Raw genomic sequence first — 18,830 nt, 5'->3', positions numbered from 1 at the left:
AGTCTCCCTTATTCTGGGTTGCCAGCAGGAGGGGGTAACTGCTGACTTGGCTGGCTGTCTTTCTCCCTTCTCCTTTGCTCCAACAGCCAATGGTTTCAAAAGCACCAAAGCTTGTGTCAAGGGCCTCTCAATCCAGATAGAGCAGAGCAGGTCCCTTACAATCCACTCTCTCTTTGCAGCCCAGCTTAGTAAAGAGTGGCCGCCAGTTACTTACTCTGCTTCCTCACCTTCACTCACCTTTACTCTCCTGCAATCCAACTTCTGCCCCCTCCACGTTCCTAAAACACCTTCCACCATGTTCAGTCTCTAGCCTCCTTGACCACTGTGCAGCGTTCACCACTGACAACAATTAGTTCTAGAATCTTCTCTTTTGGCTTTTCAGATTCTCCTCCTATTTCTCTGGCTGTTCTTTCCCAGTCTCTCCCATGGCATGTTCCTCCTCAGCCTCCCCTTAAATGTTGGTATTCCCCAGGGTTTCATACTTGAACCTACCTTCTCTTTCTTCAGAGGTTCTCTGGTGATCACATCTACTCCAAGGCTTTCCCACCATCTCTTCTGAGGATTCCTCAATCTGTTTCTGCTGCCCGAATCTTTCTGAAACTTGAGAAGAAGAGAAAAAAACGTTAATTTCACCAAAACATGGCTTATATAATTTTTTAAATAAAGTGCTTTCAATTTATAATGTTCTTTAAATGTATTTTGGTCAAAACTTTGGAGCTAAAGACTTAGGTCATTCAATGTCCAGGAAGGTCCACCCCATAACTCACTTAGCAAAGTCCATCCTCACTGTAAATCAGTCAGGTAAATCATACTTACTGTCTTGTTAGAAAAAAAAATCCAACTTTGTTTTTCACTTCAAACAAACATATTAATACTTGTTTCCAAGAATAGTCTAACAACCACTGGGAGACAAAATATGGAACACATTTTGTAAAACAGATGATTAAAAGCTGTCAAATCAATATTAAAATAATATAGATATACTATAACTTATCCATTTTTCATAATAGCTATAAAAATATGAGTAAATTTATATACAGTTTCTCATTTCTTAACTTATAATAATATAAGTAAGGTATAGTTAAAATGATGTCATTATGATTTGAGAAGTATGACAGTTTTACATTTTTTTTAGTAACTGCGTATGTGTGTGTGTGCCCATATAATTCTGGTATTCAGCTTTGGGGAAAAATTAAATGTGTTATATAAAAATAGGTAAAAACTGCCATCGTTTCCACTGCCCTCACTCCTACCTTTCATAGACATCATGATCAAACTTCTCACCTGGAAGTAACTAAAAAAGAAGGCAAATGACTAAAAAGGCTAAAAGCTCACTGGTCAGCAGCTAGCATATAATTTTCTTATTTTGTTCATAAGAGGTAGGATATATTAAATATTTTATAAGATGAGGATTGACTGTATTTGGAAGAAAATATTTCATAATATGATTTGATAGATATCTTACTGAATATTGCACACCCCCTAAAATAAAGCACATAAAAATTTAATCTGCTGGCTTTATTCAAACTAAGTCGAAGTCTTGGTAATCCAGGAAAATATTACAATTAGATTAAAAAGAATCAGCATCATTAACCTGTACTGCTACAGCTGTTTGAAGGAAGGCTCCTACCCGGCCAAAGATATGTCTCAGGAAAAAGAGCCCTTACCTTTTAAAACTTCATTCTGAAATATCTGCATATGAAATCATATGATATCTAGGATTCACTTCAAAATCCTAAGGGAATGGTGAGAATTGTACTTTACCTCTATGGTCTTCTTCCTGAAACCCTAACCACAGTCTAATCATGAGAAAAACATCAGACAAATCCCAGCTGAGGGATATTTTGCACAATATCTGAGCAATACGCCCAAAACTATCAATGTCATCGAAACCAAGGAAAGTCTGAGAAATCATCACAGACCAAAGGAGACCAAGGAGATGTGACAACTCAGTGTAATGTGGTATCTGGATGGGATCCTGGAAGAGAAAAAGGACCCAATTAGAAGAAAACTAGTGAAATCCAAATAAAGTATGGAGTTTAGTTAATAGTACTGTACTGAAGCTGGGTCTTTAGTTGTGACAAATGAACTACAGTGATGTAAGATGTAACAGTAGGGAAAAATGGGCAGAGAATACACAAAAACTCTGTACTATCTTTGCAATTTTTAGTAAATCTAAGACTATTCTAAAATAAATTAAGATGATAATAATGGAGACGGGAAAGCAGATGGGGTGTGTGGCTGGGACAGGATTGGCCACACGTTGATGGTTACTGGGGCTCTAGAATGGAAGTTCATTATACTATTCTGTCTACATTTGTGCATGTTGGAAATTTTCTATTATAAGAAGGTAAAAAAATATATACATTGTGTTGAGGGTCGTCAAAACCATCCTCAGGTTCAGTGATTTGCTAGGAGGACTTGCAGGACTCGGCAGATAATTGTACTCACAGCTATGATTTATTACTGTGAAAGGGTAGAAAATAAAATCAGCAAGGAAAAAAGGCACGTGGGGAGTCCAGAGACCAAGCACAAGCTTCCTCGAGTCCTTCCTCTATGGAGTCATACAGAATGTGCTTTAATTCCTCCCCTGCAACAAACTGTGGCGACACACATGTCACCTTGTCTATCAGGGAAGCTCATTAGAGAAGCCCAGCAATTTTTACTGGGGGCTGGTCCCCATAGGCACCCTCTACTTAGCACATGCCAAGATTCCAGACTCTCAGGAGATATTCAGCATAAACCACACTGTTTGTACAAACATTTTAGACACTGTGAGCCACCTTTATCATTTAGAGAAAGTGTCTTATCAGTGTAGGGAACTGTTTACCAGTCAGGTTCCCAAAGGCCAAGCTTGCAAGCAGGCCTTTCTAAGGATAGCAGTCTCAGGCCTAAACACACACACACACACACACACACACACACACACACACCCAAGGCATATAACTCTCTGGGACACTGTACAGAGAGGTTTCATAACTCACACCCTTCTCCTGCTATGGAAGGTATCCCTACTTTGAGACCTCATCTCCTATTCTGGTCCAGAGGTGCATGTCTGAAGGAGGAAGGCAGGACCTGTGAGGTGCAGAGGGCTGAGAATAGGAAGTCCCAATTTTCTCAGTGGGCAAAGCTGCAAATTAGCCTGGCGCTCTGCACTCTTGTTCTTTGATTTTTTTTCCTTCTGTACATGGTACTTTAGTTCTGAAAAATCTACCCTGAGGAAAGAAGAGGAAGAGAAGGGAGGAAAGGAAAAATAGGAAAGAAAAGAATGAGGTCTTTTGAGAGGATGAGGCAGAATCTGGTTAGCAAACTGCTCCTGGATATCTCCTGGACCCATTCTTAGGGCAAGAGGTTGTGAATATCATGAAGCTTGTTGAGTCTGAGGTTCCTAACACACATACAAGCGGTGATGTACAGCAGGCAGGCAGACTGTGAAGCTGGGAAAGGGCTGAGGGATACAGGGCCACAAATTAGGTACTACACCAGAGTACACCAGCAATGAGTATTTTTGTTAAACCTTGTAAATATCTTGTGAATAGTGTATTTGTATGTGTGTGTTAAAAGAATTACTATAATTTGTCACCCTGTTTGGCATTAAAAAAAAAATTTTTTTTAATAGGCTAGAGGCCTCAAAAAATGGAAGTGGTCCAGGCTTCTCTTAATCTCTTGGAGGCCCAGGAAAGAGTACTGGTTGGTGATACACACTGAGAAGTCATCAGCACCGAGACGTGAACGGAAGCCAAAGGAGTGAAGGGGGTCGCCCAAGAGAGCTCCTTTATGGGAAACGAGGGCTCTAGGACCAGAACATTTAAGGGACTCGCTGAAGGAGAGGGGTGCACAAAGCAGGCTCACCAGGAATGCCAACGAGATAGGAGAAAAATCAAGCGAGTGAAGTCAGGAAACGGCCAAAGAGTGGGGGAAGGAAGATCAGGGGCGCGCAAGAGTGCGTTTAAAAGAGGAATTATCAACAGTGTCAAATATTTCGCTGATTTTCCCCGGTCAACACCAATGAGAATAACTGCCAACTCCCCATCTCCCCGGTACTGTTTCTACATCTCTTGAGGCTCTTTTAGAGGTTTACCCGGTGGTTTACAGTTTACTTCCTCCAGTTAGACCACTCAAACAGGAAGTCTAAATCTTATCATTTTTCTCTCCCATAGAGCCTTACGCCTACTGCTCAATTAATATCAGTGGAATGATTTGAAGAACATTTGAGAAAACACACAACAAAGATCCGACCTTTTCACTTGCTCCAGATGCCAAACTCCCCAAAACACGACCACACTGCGCAGGCGCAAAGGCAGAACCCCGGCCTTTCTCCACATCTTTGCATTTGGCGCGAAATCCCCGCTCCGTGGGCGGGGCTGAGGGGGAAGCCGAGCTCATTGGGCAGGTTTGGCGCGAAATCGCCCCGGCTCCTGCGCCACGATTGGCTCCGGCGGGCCCGGTGGGAGCGAGGGGGCGGGGCGGCGGCGACGCGCGCAAAGCGACGGCGTCCGGGGGGAAGCGACTCGTGGCGGTCGAGCGTGGTGGCCCCTCCGCGCTCGGCAGCCATGGACCTCGCGGCGGCAGCGGAGCCGGGCGCCGGCAGCCAGCACCTGGAGGTCCGCGACGAGGTGGCCGAGAAGTGCCAGAAACTGTTCCTGGACTTCTTGGAGGAGTAAGTCTGCGGGCGCCCCTTCCTCGCGGAACTGCTCCTCCCCTCCCTACCCCTCCCCACTTCCGGAGCCCGGGGGCCCTGAACCCGAGGGCCCTTGCGTCTTCTGGAACCGAGGGGTCGCGCGCCTTGGAGAGCGGCCCACGCCCCACTTGGGGCTTAGCCCTGCCGCCGCGAGGAGCCAAGGACGGCGGGGCTGGTTTCCAGGGGTAGAATCCATCTCGAGGCCTTCTGCACACTCTCGCTGCGCCCAGTGTCCTGTGCTAAGCGCTTTAGTCCCATCTCTCGGTCCTCGCTGCCTGTAAGGCCAGCGGTCGTGTAGCCCCTGGTGACCTGCGCGGACACTGAGGCTCGGCGACGATCAGTAACGAGTCCGGTTAGGCCACACGTCGGCAGGGTGGAGTGGGAGGCCGAACTGGCCTTGGGATCCTCGCAGAGCCCGGATTGGACAGCTAGCGAGGCCCCTGGTGCTGGGGGCTCGTGGAGATGAAAGTACTAGGGCGAACCCTGCGGTTTGACGGATGCTGGGTGAGGGCGAGCCCCGCCCTGCTTAAAAGTAGCTGAACAGACGCCCTCCATCCCCTGCTTGCTTCCTTTCCTTCCAGCCCCCATCCCCACTTTTTTTTTCAGTTGCCTTCTAGGCTCCTGGCCTCTCGGAACCCCCTCCCTGGCATTCCTCCACTGCCACCAGTTATTTCTCTTAGATGGTGCAGATACATCACTGCTTTCCCTAAGACAGACTCTCCTGCCTTCGGAATGAAGTGTAAACACTTTGGAATGTCTTAGGAAATTCTTCTTTTTAATTGTAGTAAAATATACATAACATAAAACTTAGTGTTTTCACCTTTTTCAAGCGTAGAGTTCGGTGGCGTTAAGTATATTCACTGTTGATGCAGCCATCACCCCCTTCCATCTCCAGAACTTGTCTTCCCAAACTGAAACTCTGCACCTGCTAAACGCTAACTCCGCATTCCTCCCACCCCAGCACCTGGCAACCACCAATCTACTTTCTGTCTATGAATTTGACTACTTTAGGTATGTCTCATACTTGGAGTCATATGATATTTGTCCTTTTGTGACCAGCTTATTGCACTTAGCATAAAGGCTTCAAGAGTCATTCATGTTGTAGCATGTGCCAGAATTTCCTTCTTAAGGCTGAATAATACTTCATCGTGTGTATATACCACATTTTGTTTGTTCATCCTTCCGTGGACACTTGAGTTGCCTCCACACTTTTACGATTGTGAATAATTCTGCTGTCTTATGAAATTCTGATAGACATAAAACCATCATTTAATTTATATTTCCCCACCTTTGGCATTGTTATTCCCTGCCTGACAGCTGTTCATCCGAAAGACTCATACCTCCTTTGTGAACCGCTATAAACCTTTCAGGTAGCGCCAGTCCTTTCTTCCCTTGTGTTCCCAAGATGCCATTTTCCATTATCTCTGGTAATACGACATTATGTCTTTACCTGTCAGTCACTTCACCTTGAATGTGAATCCCACCCTTAACCCCACCTGGGCACCACACCATGTTACAAAGATCCTCAACTAATGTTTCATTTTGACAAATTATATAATTGCTCTCGCTACCTTGCAGTTTACCATGCATCTAGATGCTGGGGATAATGATGAGCAAGACGAATAATCCCTGTACTTTGTTGGGAAAAAAATGTTAACTCCCTCTCAAAATAACCAACTTTGATTTGCCATTGCGTATGGAATAATGTCCAAATTCTTCACAACTCCTCTTTCCAGTTTCATCTTCCATAGCTGGCCTGTCATCATCCACACTCCTCCCATGCCTTTTCTGACTTTGCCACATACTTGCAAACATCTGTAGCCTGTCTATCCACCACTCGTTCTTTCAAATTTTTTTTTTTTCCTCCTCAAAGCCCCAGTACATAGTTGTCTAAGTCTGTCTAGTTCTTCTATGTGGGATGCCACCATGGCATGGCTTGATGTGTGCTGTGTAGGTCCACGCCCAGGACCCGAACTGGTGAATCCTAGGCTGCTGAAGCGAAGTGCACGAACTTAACCACCACACCACTGGGCCAGCCCCTTCTTTCAAATTTTAAAAGTCTTTCAAGGCTGAACTCCAGTGCCACCTTTTATATGCAAGAAGCCTTTCTAGATGTTCCTGTTAGGCACAATTAGTTTATATTCCCTTATCACATTTCTTTACCTCCTCCTTTTTTTCCTTTTTTCTCTTTTTCTTTTTTTTATTTTATTATGGAAAGAACACTTAACATGAGATCTGCCCTCCTAACAGATATATTTTTTTAGTTTCATTTATTTTATTACTTTTTTCTTCTTCTCTCCAAAGCCCCCCAGTATATAGTTGTATATTCTAGTTGTAGGTCCTTCTGGTTGTGCTATGTGGGACGCTGCCTCAGCGTGGCTTGATGAGCATTGCTAGGTCCGTGCCCAGGATCCAAACTGGTGAAACCCTGGGCCACTGAAGTGGAGTGCACGAACTTAACCCCTCGGCCAAGGGGCCAGCCCATCATTTATTTATCTTTATTATTTTTTTTGGGTGAGGAAGATTCGCCCTGAGCTAACGTCCACTGCCAATCTTCCTTTTTGTGTGTATGAGCCACCACCACAGCATGGCCACTGACAGATGAGTGGTATAGGTCTGTGCCCAGGAACTGAACCCAGGCTGCCAAAGTGGAGTGTGCCAAACTTAACCACTGGGCCACCGCGGCTGGCCCTTAACAGATTTTTAACTGTACAGTATGTTATTGTTGACTATAGTTACACTGTTGTGCAGTAGGTCTCTTAGAGCTTATGCATCTTGCTTGATTGAAACTTTATGCCCGTTGATTAGTACCTTCCTCCGGCCCCTGGCAACCACCATTGCACTCTTTGATTCTATGAATTTGACTATTTTAGATACTTCATATATAAGTAGAATCACACAGTATTTGCCTTTCTGTGATTGGCTTATTTCACTTAGCTTAGTGTCAAGTTTCATCCATGGTGTCACATATTGCAGAATTTCCTTTTTTAAGGCTGAATGGTATTCCGTTGTATGTGTCTACCACATTTTCTTTATTCATTTGTCCTGGACATTTAGGTTGTCTTGTACCCCTCTTTAGTAGGAATGTCTCCTAGAGAGTGTCAACCCTAGGGCAGGAACAACATTGTCATTTTCAGGTTCAGGTACCTCTGGCCTAGTGCTTTGTAGGTAGATGTTGTTCAATAAATATAAGAGTCAGAATATGCTGTAACGAAAGAAGGAGTTGATTTTGCCTCAAAACTAATTTGCATGTTGTGTTAAAAGAAGAAAAAGCAAATATGTTTGTATAATACTGCTTTTGGAAACAAACACACCAGCTTTATTTTGTGTATGTGTATCTTTCTGTTTTCCTGAGATACTGGGCAGTGAAGCACCTCATTTCTGTATTTATTTTTATTCTGGTTCTTAAATCAGCAACTCATCTGTCAGTTTTCCCTATAAAAATTGAATCTTTGGATTTTTAACCTGAATGTCTTGATTTAATATTTTCCAATCTTAATTATACATAAGAATAATAAAGAAATAGTGTTTGTTGATTAGAAAATATTAAATCAAGACATTCAGGTTAAAATCGGAAGACCCAGTTTTTCTGTGTTCCAGGGTCTGCACAAAGCACTTTGCAGGAGTTCCCTCATTTAACCTCCACAGTAAACTTATGAAATAAGGTGATGTCCTCATCTGTTTTGTTTTTTTTAGAATTTTGTTCCAAAAAGGAGAGGGGCAGCTTTAGAGGGCATAAATAACTTGCCTTGAGTTACAGAAATACTAAAATGGGCCTGTCTGATCCTAAAGCTGATGATCTTTAGCCAATACACAGAATTATTCAGGCCTCCAGATTCTTCTTTTTACTGCCAATTCTTCACTTTAATCTGACTTGCATGTGTCTGCAGGTTCCAGAACAGTGATGGCGAAATTAAGTACCTGCAGTTAGCAGAGGAGCTAATTCGTCCCGAGAGAAACACATTGGTTGTGAGTTTTGTGGACCTGGAACAATTTAACCAGCAACTTTCCACCACCATTCAAGAGGAGTTCTACAGGTATGGGTGTATTCATCTTCTTTGCTTTAAATAGGCATTGAGCCTAGGAGGCCAGCAGTTCATGTACTGGAAATGTTCATTTGTGAGGCAGACGGGCGGCTGTCACAGAGGCCTTTGATAAGCCAGTGATCATTTTAGTACTGCTCTGAGCTAATTAGGCCTTTGTGGAGCTGAATATTTTTCACATGCGACTGTTGAAAACCTTTGCTTTCTATATAGTTTTCTCAGGTTTTAAGAGGAGAGCTCACCTTGTATCAGGCATTCAGTGCTGTTGCTGTGTCATTCGTTTGGTTCTCCTCCTCCCCAGGAATAGGTGTCTTGAGAAAGTGTGCATGTGGGTCCTCTTCTGCATCAGGGATGTCTTTACAGCAATGACGTTGTTGTTCTCTTAAAGTTTGAGATTTTTTCCTGATTATAAAAGTAATACGTGTATATTACAGAAAATAGAGAAAAGTAGGGAGAACAGAATCATCTGTACATTGTAATGCCAGCACCTGTAGATGACCACCATTACAGATCTGTTGCAACAGAGTTCCAAGAGCCTTCCAAGTCTGCAAGAGCAGAGTTTCCTAGAGCTCTCCTGGCCCATTCTGATATATTTCTGTGTGTATGTAATTATTGGGATCAGACTGTAGGTAGAGCATCCTGCCCTTTTCACTTAACAATACAACATATTTTTCCATGTCATATAAAATCTGTTGAAAACATTTTAGTAGCTGAATAGTATTTTTTTGGGCAGAAATTAGACATTATATTTAATAATGTAGGCTTTCGTTTTGTTTTTAATTGCTATATAAAGCAAGAAACAACCTTTTACACAGATCTTTGTCTGCAGTTGAATTAAATAAACGATAAATGTGACAATCTCTGTAAATAAAATCAGGTTAAAATAAACATGGTGGACAGCTGTGAAAGAAATGTTCCAGGACTAAGGAGACATAGTCCTGTTCCTTTGCCTGGTGGACTGGAGATGGAGGACTTGTCTCAATGTTCCTAGTCCTAGCTGACCATCAAGATTAGTTGGAGAAATAAGCAGCAGCATTTACTGTGAAAGTACACGACAGGAAAAGTTGTACTGAGAAGTGAGAGGGAGGTAGAAAATCAGGCCTGGTGGTAGAAACACCTACTCCCATACCTCATGCACAGGCCATACAGCAGTTCTGTCTCCTGAAAGCAGCCAATTTTTCAGAGGACTTCCAGATCCCACTGCTGAAACAAACCAACCTACAACAGCTATTGGGCACTTATATCAAGAGGACATGCACGCTTCAGTCAACCAGTTAAATGGAGCATTTCTGCCCATTTGCTCTTATATCAGTAGACAAGTTCCTTCTCTGCCCTCATCTATTTCTTACCAATCAAGAATTAAACCTAGAAAGATAGACTAGGCCTTGACACCAAATGGGATGCTGCCTTTCATTGTAAACCGCCCAGATTATCCAGGTAGGGTCATTTTGGACAGAGGAGTGGCCTGCAGTGTGAGTGCTAAATGATTATTTAAAGATAGAAGATATTTGGGTACAGCATTTTGTCTTTCATGTTTCTGTTGTCTTAGATCTATTTGTGATGGGATAGGAGAGGTTTGAAAGAGGCTCCTAAACCTGGGCTAGATGATGGAAGTGTCCTGCATAGTTAAATTTTAAGACTTGGTTGTAACCAGATGAAATGTCTTAGTCTCAGCTGTTGGCAAGCATGAGAGGGGAAGGAGGCCTTGGTAAGCCTCTCGAAGATGTCACTTGATGTGTTTTTTTTTATTTGCTTTTCAGAGTTTACCCTTACCTATGTCGGGCCTTGAAAACTTTCGTCAAAGATCGTAAAGAGATCCCTCTTGCTAAGGATTTTTATGTTGCGTTCCAAGACCTACCTACCAGACACAAGTAAGAAACCCTTCTTTGGAAGAAGAGGAATTCACCAAATAGTATAGCCATCACTTAATTGTCAGAAAACTCAAGAAGTTGCAGTCTTAGATCTGTAAAGAGTTATACCCAATTATCCAGAAAGTTTCGTTTTGGAGAAATATATTTTTCTAGGGAAATGGGATGAGAAGTAAGTTAAGTGAAGCAATTTCTGGGGATTGTCATATTTTAGGGCACCTCGTAGGGACATTTGGGGAAAAAGTTAGGCGAGAAAACACAAAAACTGAGAATAGTCAGAGAAATTCATGAGTCTATGGAAATTTTTGCCAGAGCTTAAATGGCATAACTATTAAACAGTTTTTCCCATTAGCAGTTATCTAAAGAATAAATTTACTGGAAGAAACTGAAGTGATATTTTGAAAACTTAACTTGCTGAAATTACTTATAAAATTACCGAGTTATTTATATAAAATGAGTTTGTGAAGTAAAGGAAGTGTTTCTGAACTTCTGAGTATAAAATTTTTTCCCATGATAACTTTACTATGAAAGTAATACATGCTTATTTAGAAATTATAGGTAAGCAAAAAATCTATTTTCATATAAAACAAAAATGGAATCATCTTATTTTCTGATTGTGATTTTATTTGTTTGGTGTCCTTTATTTAGTTTTTCATGTTCGTTTGTGTGTTTTGTTGTGAATAGCATATATATTGTGTGATTTAGGAATGGGCACGTTGACTGAATCAGTCCTGTAGGAGATTCCAAAGAGTACCTTGTCTCTTTTGTTTTCTGTTTGTTTGTCTGTTTGTTTTGAGGACGATTAACCCTGAGCTAACATCTGCTGCCAATCCTCCTCTTTTTTGCTGAGGAAGCCTGGCCCTGAGCTAACATCTGTGCCCATCTTCCTCTACTTTATATGTGGGACGCCTACCACAGCATAGCTTGCCAAGCGGTGCCATGTCCGCACCCGGGATCCGAACCAGCGAACCCCGGGCCACCAAAGCGGAACGTGAGCACTTAACTGCTGTGCCACCGGCCGGCCTCTGTTTTTTTAAGCATAAATTATCATTGAATAGTCTCTCATTAAAACAGAAAAACTTCTTAGTTTGGCAATGAACATTTGCTAATGAAACATGTGTCTTTAAACAGAATTCGAGAACTCACCTCATCCAGAATTGGTTTGCTCACTCGCATCAGTGGGCAAGTGGTGCGGACTCACCCAGTTCACCCGGAGCTCGTGAGTGGAACTTTCCTGTGCCTGGACTGTCAGACGGTGATCAAGGATGTAGAACAGCAGTTCAAATACACACAGCCGAACATCTGCCGAAATCCGGTTTGTGCCAACAGAAGGCGATTCCTGCTGGATACAAATAAATCGAGATTTGTTGATTTTCAAAAGGTATTTATTAACTTCTGTTTAGGTCACATTCAGCCTATGCTAATAATTCATTTCTAGGCCCTTGCAGTAGCTTACGTAGACAATGTTAAACTCAGTTTTTATGTAAGTCAAGTCAAATGTGACTACAGATTTAAGCCAAAAACTCTTAATGCAAATTTCAGTTACCAATATATAAATGTGTTTTAACCTATAATAACTTGGATTGGAAGCTCCTTCTGACTATGACAAAATGTATTTGTCAGAGAATAAACAGTAACCATTATTGTGATGATGATGATGAACTAGAGTTAAGAAAACTTTGGAGAAGTAGAGACTTGTTTTATAAGACTTCAAGTTGGTGGTTAGGAGGGAGGAAGGCATGAGTAAGTGGAGGGGCAAAAATGGACATGTGTGTTGATGGCAATAAGGATTGTCAAGATTGAAGTAGAGGAGCCAAATTGGAGATACTCTGAGAGATGATTTGGGATGAGGCATGGGGGACTTGGAGCCTTAAATCTCTGGTTGAGAAGTTTGGACCTGTCTTAATAAGCAAGGGGAATATATTTTCGGGGGATTTTTCTTTTTTAATGGAAGATGAATGAGTGTAGTATTTAACAAGAAGCTAAGAATTACGCACTCATAGTTACCTGGGCAAGAGGTGGATGGTAGCAGTTAAGAAAGAAGGAGAGGGGACCAGCCTGGTGGTATAGTGGTCAAGTTCATACCCTCTACTTCAGCCTGGGGTTCACAGGTTCAGATCCTGGGCACAGACCTACACACTGCTCATTAAGCCATGCTGTGGCAGCATCCCACATACAAAATAGAGGAAGATCAGCATACATCTTAGCTCAGTGACAGTTTTCCTCAAAGCAAAAAGAGGAAGATTGGCAGTAGATGTTAAATGAGGGCCAATTTTACTCACCAAAAAAAAAGGAATGAAGCAGGGGGAGCCAGCCCTGATGGCCCAGTGGTTAAACTTTGTCATGCTGTACTTCAGTGTCCCAGGTTGGCTTCCTGGGTGCAGAACCGCACCACTTGTCTGTCATGCTGTGGCAGCAGCTCACATAGAAGAACTAGAAGGACCTACTGCTATGTACTGGGGCTTTGGAGAAGGAGGAAAAAAAAAAGAGAGGAAGATTGGCAACAGATGTTAGCTCAGGGCAAATCTTCCCTGGCAGAAAAGAATAAAGGAGGGCGCATCTCAAATCTCAGCAGGATTTAGTAATTCCAGGATTTGCAAAGAGGAAAGAAAAGTTGCCACAGCTCAAGCACACAAGCATGAGGGAATGTGTACCAGACTGAAAGAATTAATATTAAGTTCACTTGTTAATCCTTACTTTGTTTTCTTATATTAATCTAATACTTAGTTTATAAGAAGTATATACTCCCAACAATTTTGGGTAAGAGATGCTTTATATTTGAAAAAGAACATGATATAAAAACCAAATACAAAGTATGAATCTAGATTGGGTCTTCATTTGGAGAAAAAGAAAAAAACAGCTGTAATAAAGTACATTCTTGACGGCTTGGGAAATTTGAAGATGGACTGGCTAATAGAAAACATTATGGAATTAAATATTACTTAATTCTCCTGGTATGCTACTGGTCGTTACATAGAAGATTGTATTCTCAGAAGATAAGTGGTAAAAAATTTAGGGGTGAAATATCTTGCTGTTTACAACTTCTTTCAAATGATAGAGTAGACATATGTGTGTGTCGATGTAAGTAATGTTAATGGTTGCATTGAGGTAGGGGGTATAAAGTATATGAAATTTTTCATAAAATTTCCCTACAAATTTAGAGGAAGATGGAACACAGAACAGATGTTTAACTACATAGTCAATTTGAACAAAGAGAGAAAAAAGAAACTTTTTTTTTTTGAGGTAATGTTGATTTGTAAGATTATATAAATTTCAGGTGTACATCATTATGTTTCAGCTTCTGTGTAGACTACATCATGTTCACCACCAAAAGTCTAGTTTCCATCTGGATGGATGAATGCTTAAAGATACAACATTGTTTAATCAGTAAAAGTGCACCATTAGTAAATAGTTAAATAGATTAGATATAATCTTTTGCCTATTTGAAAGGAGTTTGAGGGTAGAGAATTGTTAAGATGAAGGTTGGCACGTGTAGAATATGTCCGTATTTGTGGCATTTAACTTAGAGTGTATGGCATTTGAAAGATAACTTCTCTCATTCTTGGCCATCTCTTTGTCTTGATTATAGGTTCGAATTCAGGAGACTCAAGCTGAGCTTCCTCGAGGGAGTATCCCCCGCAGTTTAGAAGTGATCTTGAGGGCTGAGGCTGTGGAGTCAGCTCAAGCTGGTGACAAATGTGACTTTACAGGGACACTGATTGTTGTACCTGACGTCTCTAAGCTTAGCACACCAGGTCAGTAATCTATGGGTGAAATTTAACAAATTCCCAGTTGCCTGAACTGCAGAAGAGCTAGCTTCTTGAATCTCCCTTGTCTTATTTTTGGCTACCAATCAGGGTGAGCAAGTATGATGAGAATAAAAACAACTTGATTTTGCTACAGAAAGTACTGTACTGAAAAATTTCAAAGGCTAAATTAAATCGTTGGATTTATGGGTTTTATTTGAGCAATTTTGGTTCTCAGCACCTTCAGTATTTGAGCTGTGAAACAACCTATCATTCGATCTTTTAGGAGCACGTGCAGAAACTAATTCCCGTGTCAGTGGTGTTGATGGATATGAGACAGAAGGCATTCGAGGACTCCGGGCCCTTGGTGTCAGGGACCTCTCATACAGGCTGGTCTTTCTGGCCTGCTGTGTTGCACCAACCAACCCAAGGGTGAGTCTTCTTAATGCAATGGCAAAGCTTAAGAAAGTCCTCCCCTGAGGCTGCCACAAGTTACAGGCTTCTGAACATCTGAGTTATCCAGTCAGTGTTAAAGGCAGGGGTTTGGGTTGAGATTTGATTCTTTAGTTTTAAAACCAAATCTTTCCATGTCTGTCTTTCTGACCTTGAGGAAAAGTCTTATTTTCATACATAAGAGCTCAATGCTTTAAGAGCATTGGTACAAATCATCCAGAGTGTTTTGTTTTGCTTTATTTTTTAATTATCATAGTTCCTCTGTCATGCTCCTGGAGAAAGCACAGACAGAAGGATTTAGTAATCTGGGAAGTAAAGTAAATGGCTGTTTCTGAGAGTGGTGGACTGTTAGTATTACAGTTGTTCCGAACTTGATTCTGTGTCCTGAATGGGAAAGCGGTGAGAAGGGGTTTGGAAAATTGTCCAGTATTGGAAAAAGAGGGGTGAAGGTAGTACTCTGTTACTTCATTTTCATCTTCATATCAATGATTACTATTTTATTGTGGCTCATCTCTTGAGTATTCAAATTCATTTAGATAGCAATAGAGAACAGTGGTGATACCTTTTTGGTTGTTGTTTTTAATTCACTGGACAAACGACAAACTCTTTGGCATCTTAATTAACTGAGGCCTTAATAATTTGGGGTTTTTTTTTTTTTTTTTTTAAACCTTTATAGTCAACGGATTCTGAAGTTGACTTCCCAGGCTATGTTTTGTTTGTAATGAAGTTCCTTCTCCTGTCACATTATTTGGCTGTGTTATAATACTTTTTTCTTTCTTCTCCACCTCTCAGTTTGGAGGGAAAGAGCTCCGAGATGAGGAACAGACAGCTGAGAGCATTAAGAATCAAATGACTGTGAAGGAGTGGGAGAAAGTGTTTGAAATGAGTCAAGATAAAAATCTGTACCACAATCTTTGTACCAGCCTGTTCCCTACTATACATGGTAAGGGTTCTGTCCATTTGTGACACTAACTTGAAATCAAAATAATGAATATAAAACAGCAACAAGTGATTTCTTAAAGCATACAAATCAGATCATGAAAGCTTTTTAGTGGGTTTAGAAGGGATCTTAAAAAGTCATTTACAGAAGGACAAATATATGATTCCACTTATAATACCTAGAATAGGCAAATTTGTAGAGACAGAAAATAGAAAGAGGTTACCTGATGGGGAGGTGAATGGGGGTTATTGTTTAATGGATAGTCTCTCTTTGGGATCAAGAAAAGTTCTGAAAATGAGTAGGAGTGATGGTTGTAAAACATAGTGAATGTACTTAATTCCACTAAACTGTACACTTAAAAATGATTGAAATGGTAAATTTTATGTTGTGTATATTTTACCACAATTTTTTAAAAAGAAAAAAATGGTCATTTAGTCTTCTTTTCCTGGCTTCAGGGCAGAACTGCACTTAAGTATTTTCCGATATGCTAGATTAATGTCCTGATCTTATTTTTCTTTTTAGTTTTCAGAGATGGAGATTTCATGGTGCTTCTTGGTTACATGTTCCTTTTGTGGTTTCCTCTTTCATGTTTTCTTGGCTCTTGGTTGCTAGCTGCTCACTGTCATTAAAATCCTCTTGTATTGAAGGATATGACTAAATTTTCATGCCTTCTGCTTTACCCTTGTTTTTTTCCATGCTTATCTTCCATACTCAATTGGAGTTATGGTAAGAACTCAGGAGATAAGTGTATTTCTCTTAGGTATATATTTTTAATCATTGAAAATTAACCTTTTTTTCTGTCTAAATATTTGGTCAATGAAATTGAACTAAAATCCTTTATGTTAGTAATCCTTTATAGATTTTATTGTGTCCTTCCTTATAGTAACTAGGTGTCAACATTTTTATGCTGCTCCACTCCCCCCCATAAATTAATCCATTGCTGTGTAACAGATTACCCAAAACTTAATGGCTTGAAACAACAAACATTATCTCATACAGTTTGTGGGACAGGAATTTGAGAGAGGCTTAGCTGGGTGGTTCTGGCTCAGTCTTTGATGAGGTTGTAGCCAAGACGTCAGCTGGACTGCAGTCAGCTAAAGGCTTAACTGGAGCTGAAGAATCCACTTACAAGGGGGCTGACTCACACAGCTTACCTGTTAGAGCTAGCTGTTAGCCGGAAGTCTCAATTCCTTGCCACATGAATCTCTTCCTTAGGGCTGTATGATTGTCCTCACAACACAGCGGCTGGCTTCCCCAAGAGCATGTGATGCCAGAGAGCCAAGCAAGGAGGAAGCAAAATACTTCTTGGGACCTAGTCTCAGAAGTTATACACCCTCACTTTCACCATATGCTAGTCGTTAGTAGCAAGTCTCTAAGTCGAGCCACACTTAAGGAGAGGAGAAATAAGCTCCATCTTGAAAAAAGGAGTATCCAAGAATTTGTGGACTATTTAGAAACTACCACACCTCTGACACATTTGTTTCATAGGTCATGAGTCAGAGAAATATTGTTTGTGGAATGGATTTTTGATCTTCTACTTTCAAAGAGTAGTTTGTGTAAATGTGCCTAGCACTTTGTTGATGGAGTTCACAGAAAGTCATAATAATTAACACAGAAAATTGTTTCTTTTAATAGCACATTTCTAAAGATCCAGTGTTTCTGTTTTTGTTAATTGTGCCTTTTCTTCTTGTATTGCATTTGTAAACAGTCCTTAGAAGCAGCTGCAAGTCACACTCGGCATCTTATTTAATCCATATCCTTTCAGTTAGCATGTATTTACATTCAGCACTGGTCACTGTTGGTGATACAAAAGATGTAAGTCATGGACCATTGTCTCAAACTCTTGATAGAACTACAAGACCTGCCATTAGGAAGAACTAGCAAATGTGGTAGGCTGTGGTGGACATAGTTTATTTATGGGGAGAGTTGAGGACAACGACATCGGGAAAGGCCTTGTGTAGGAAGTAGGACTTATGGACAAGGAAAGACTCTTAGAATGGTGAGCTTTCAGCAGCTGTGACATCGGTGGTATAGGTGAAGACACTGGGATGGTGGTTATGTGACTTTAAGTTCACAGAGCAAGAAACAAGATTAGAAGGCAGGTTATTTTTATTCCAGTCTTAGGCCTTGCTTCAGCTGTCTCTGCTCTTTTGATTGGTAAACATGCCTTTGTAGTTTCCTGTGAAACTGTTTAACCTCATGTTGAAAAATACCTTAAATTTTCGTTTCAGGCAATGATGAAGTAAAACGGGGTGTCCTTCTGATGCTCTTTGGTGGTGTTCCAAAGACAACAGGGGAAGGGACCTCTCTTCGAGGGGACATAAATGTTTGCATTGTTGGTGACCCAAGTACAGCTAAGAGCCAGTTTCTCAAGTAAGTGTTTGCTTGAGGTAATATAGCAGGAAAACCAAAGTGCATCGTTCCAGGCCTTCTGTGCTCCCAAGAATGCAGTCGCTGTGCCTTTACTAGAGCAGGAGTATATATTATGACTATGTCAAATATATAACTCTCTTATATTACATACAACTTAATTTGTTTAATAGAATGTAACATTTTACAATGTTTTGGAATAGGGAAAAATTGCCTGTAATCCCAATCCAACATAGACTTCTTTTATTCTTTGTATAATCCTTGTATAAAAGTCTTTGAGTACAGGAATATTTTTGGGGTTTTTGGTGAGGAAGATTGGCCCTGAGCTAACATCTCTTGGTAATCTTCCTCTTTTGCTTAAGGAATATTGTCCCTGAGCTAACATCTGTGCCACTCTTCCTCTGTTTCGTATGTGGGACACCACTACAGCATGGCTTGATGAGCAGTGTGTAGGTCCACGCCCGAGATCTGAATCCACAGACCCTGGGCTGCTGAAGCAGAGCATGTGAATTTAACCACTATGCCACCAGGACACCCCCAGGAATGTGTATTTTCATGGTTGTAAATCATAGCATACATATTTTAAATTTTCACTTAACCTAAGTATTTTTTCATGTTTATTTATTTTCACAATTGTTTTTTATTGGTGCGCTGTAACTTACAAAATCATTTCCCTACCCTGTTATTAGACAATTTAACAGAGTAGTTCATTTTAACAATTATAGATAT

General features: G+C 40.9%; 1 protein-coding gene across 2 annotated transcripts in view; it reads left to right on the top strand.

The window, feature by feature from the left end:
* The first annotated feature begins 4,329 nt into the window (after positions 1-4,329).
* MCM6 (minichromosome maintenance complex component 6) overlaps positions 4,330-18,830 on the top strand; it is a 31,352-nt gene continuing 16,851 nt past the window's right edge. For both annotated transcript variants that reach the window (XM_008516929.2, XM_008516928.2), the window contains exons 1-8: positions 4,330-4,660; positions 8,572-8,718; positions 10,485-10,595; positions 11,724-11,973; positions 14,182-14,347; positions 14,625-14,770; positions 15,584-15,734; positions 17,963-18,104. In XM_008516929.2, the coding sequence (XP_008515151.1) occupies positions 4,554-4,660; positions 8,572-8,718; positions 10,485-10,595; positions 11,724-11,973; positions 14,182-14,347; positions 14,625-14,770; positions 15,584-15,734; positions 17,963-18,104 (1,220 nt within the window). In that variant the 5' untranslated portion in view covers positions 4,330-4,553. The remainder of the gene's footprint in view (positions 4,661-8,571; positions 8,719-10,484; positions 10,596-11,723; positions 11,974-14,181; positions 14,348-14,624; positions 14,771-15,583; positions 15,735-17,962; positions 18,105-18,830) is intronic.

Source organism: Equus przewalskii, chromosome 17 (assembly GCF_037783145.1).
Source record: "Equus przewalskii isolate Varuska chromosome 17, EquPr2, whole genome shotgun sequence".
NCBI classification, from domain to species: Eukaryota; Metazoa; Chordata; class Mammalia; order Perissodactyla; family Equidae; genus Equus; species Equus przewalskii.
The sequence above is the reverse complement of the archived record's forward strand: the minus strand, read 5'-3'. Positions and strand labels throughout refer to the sequence as shown.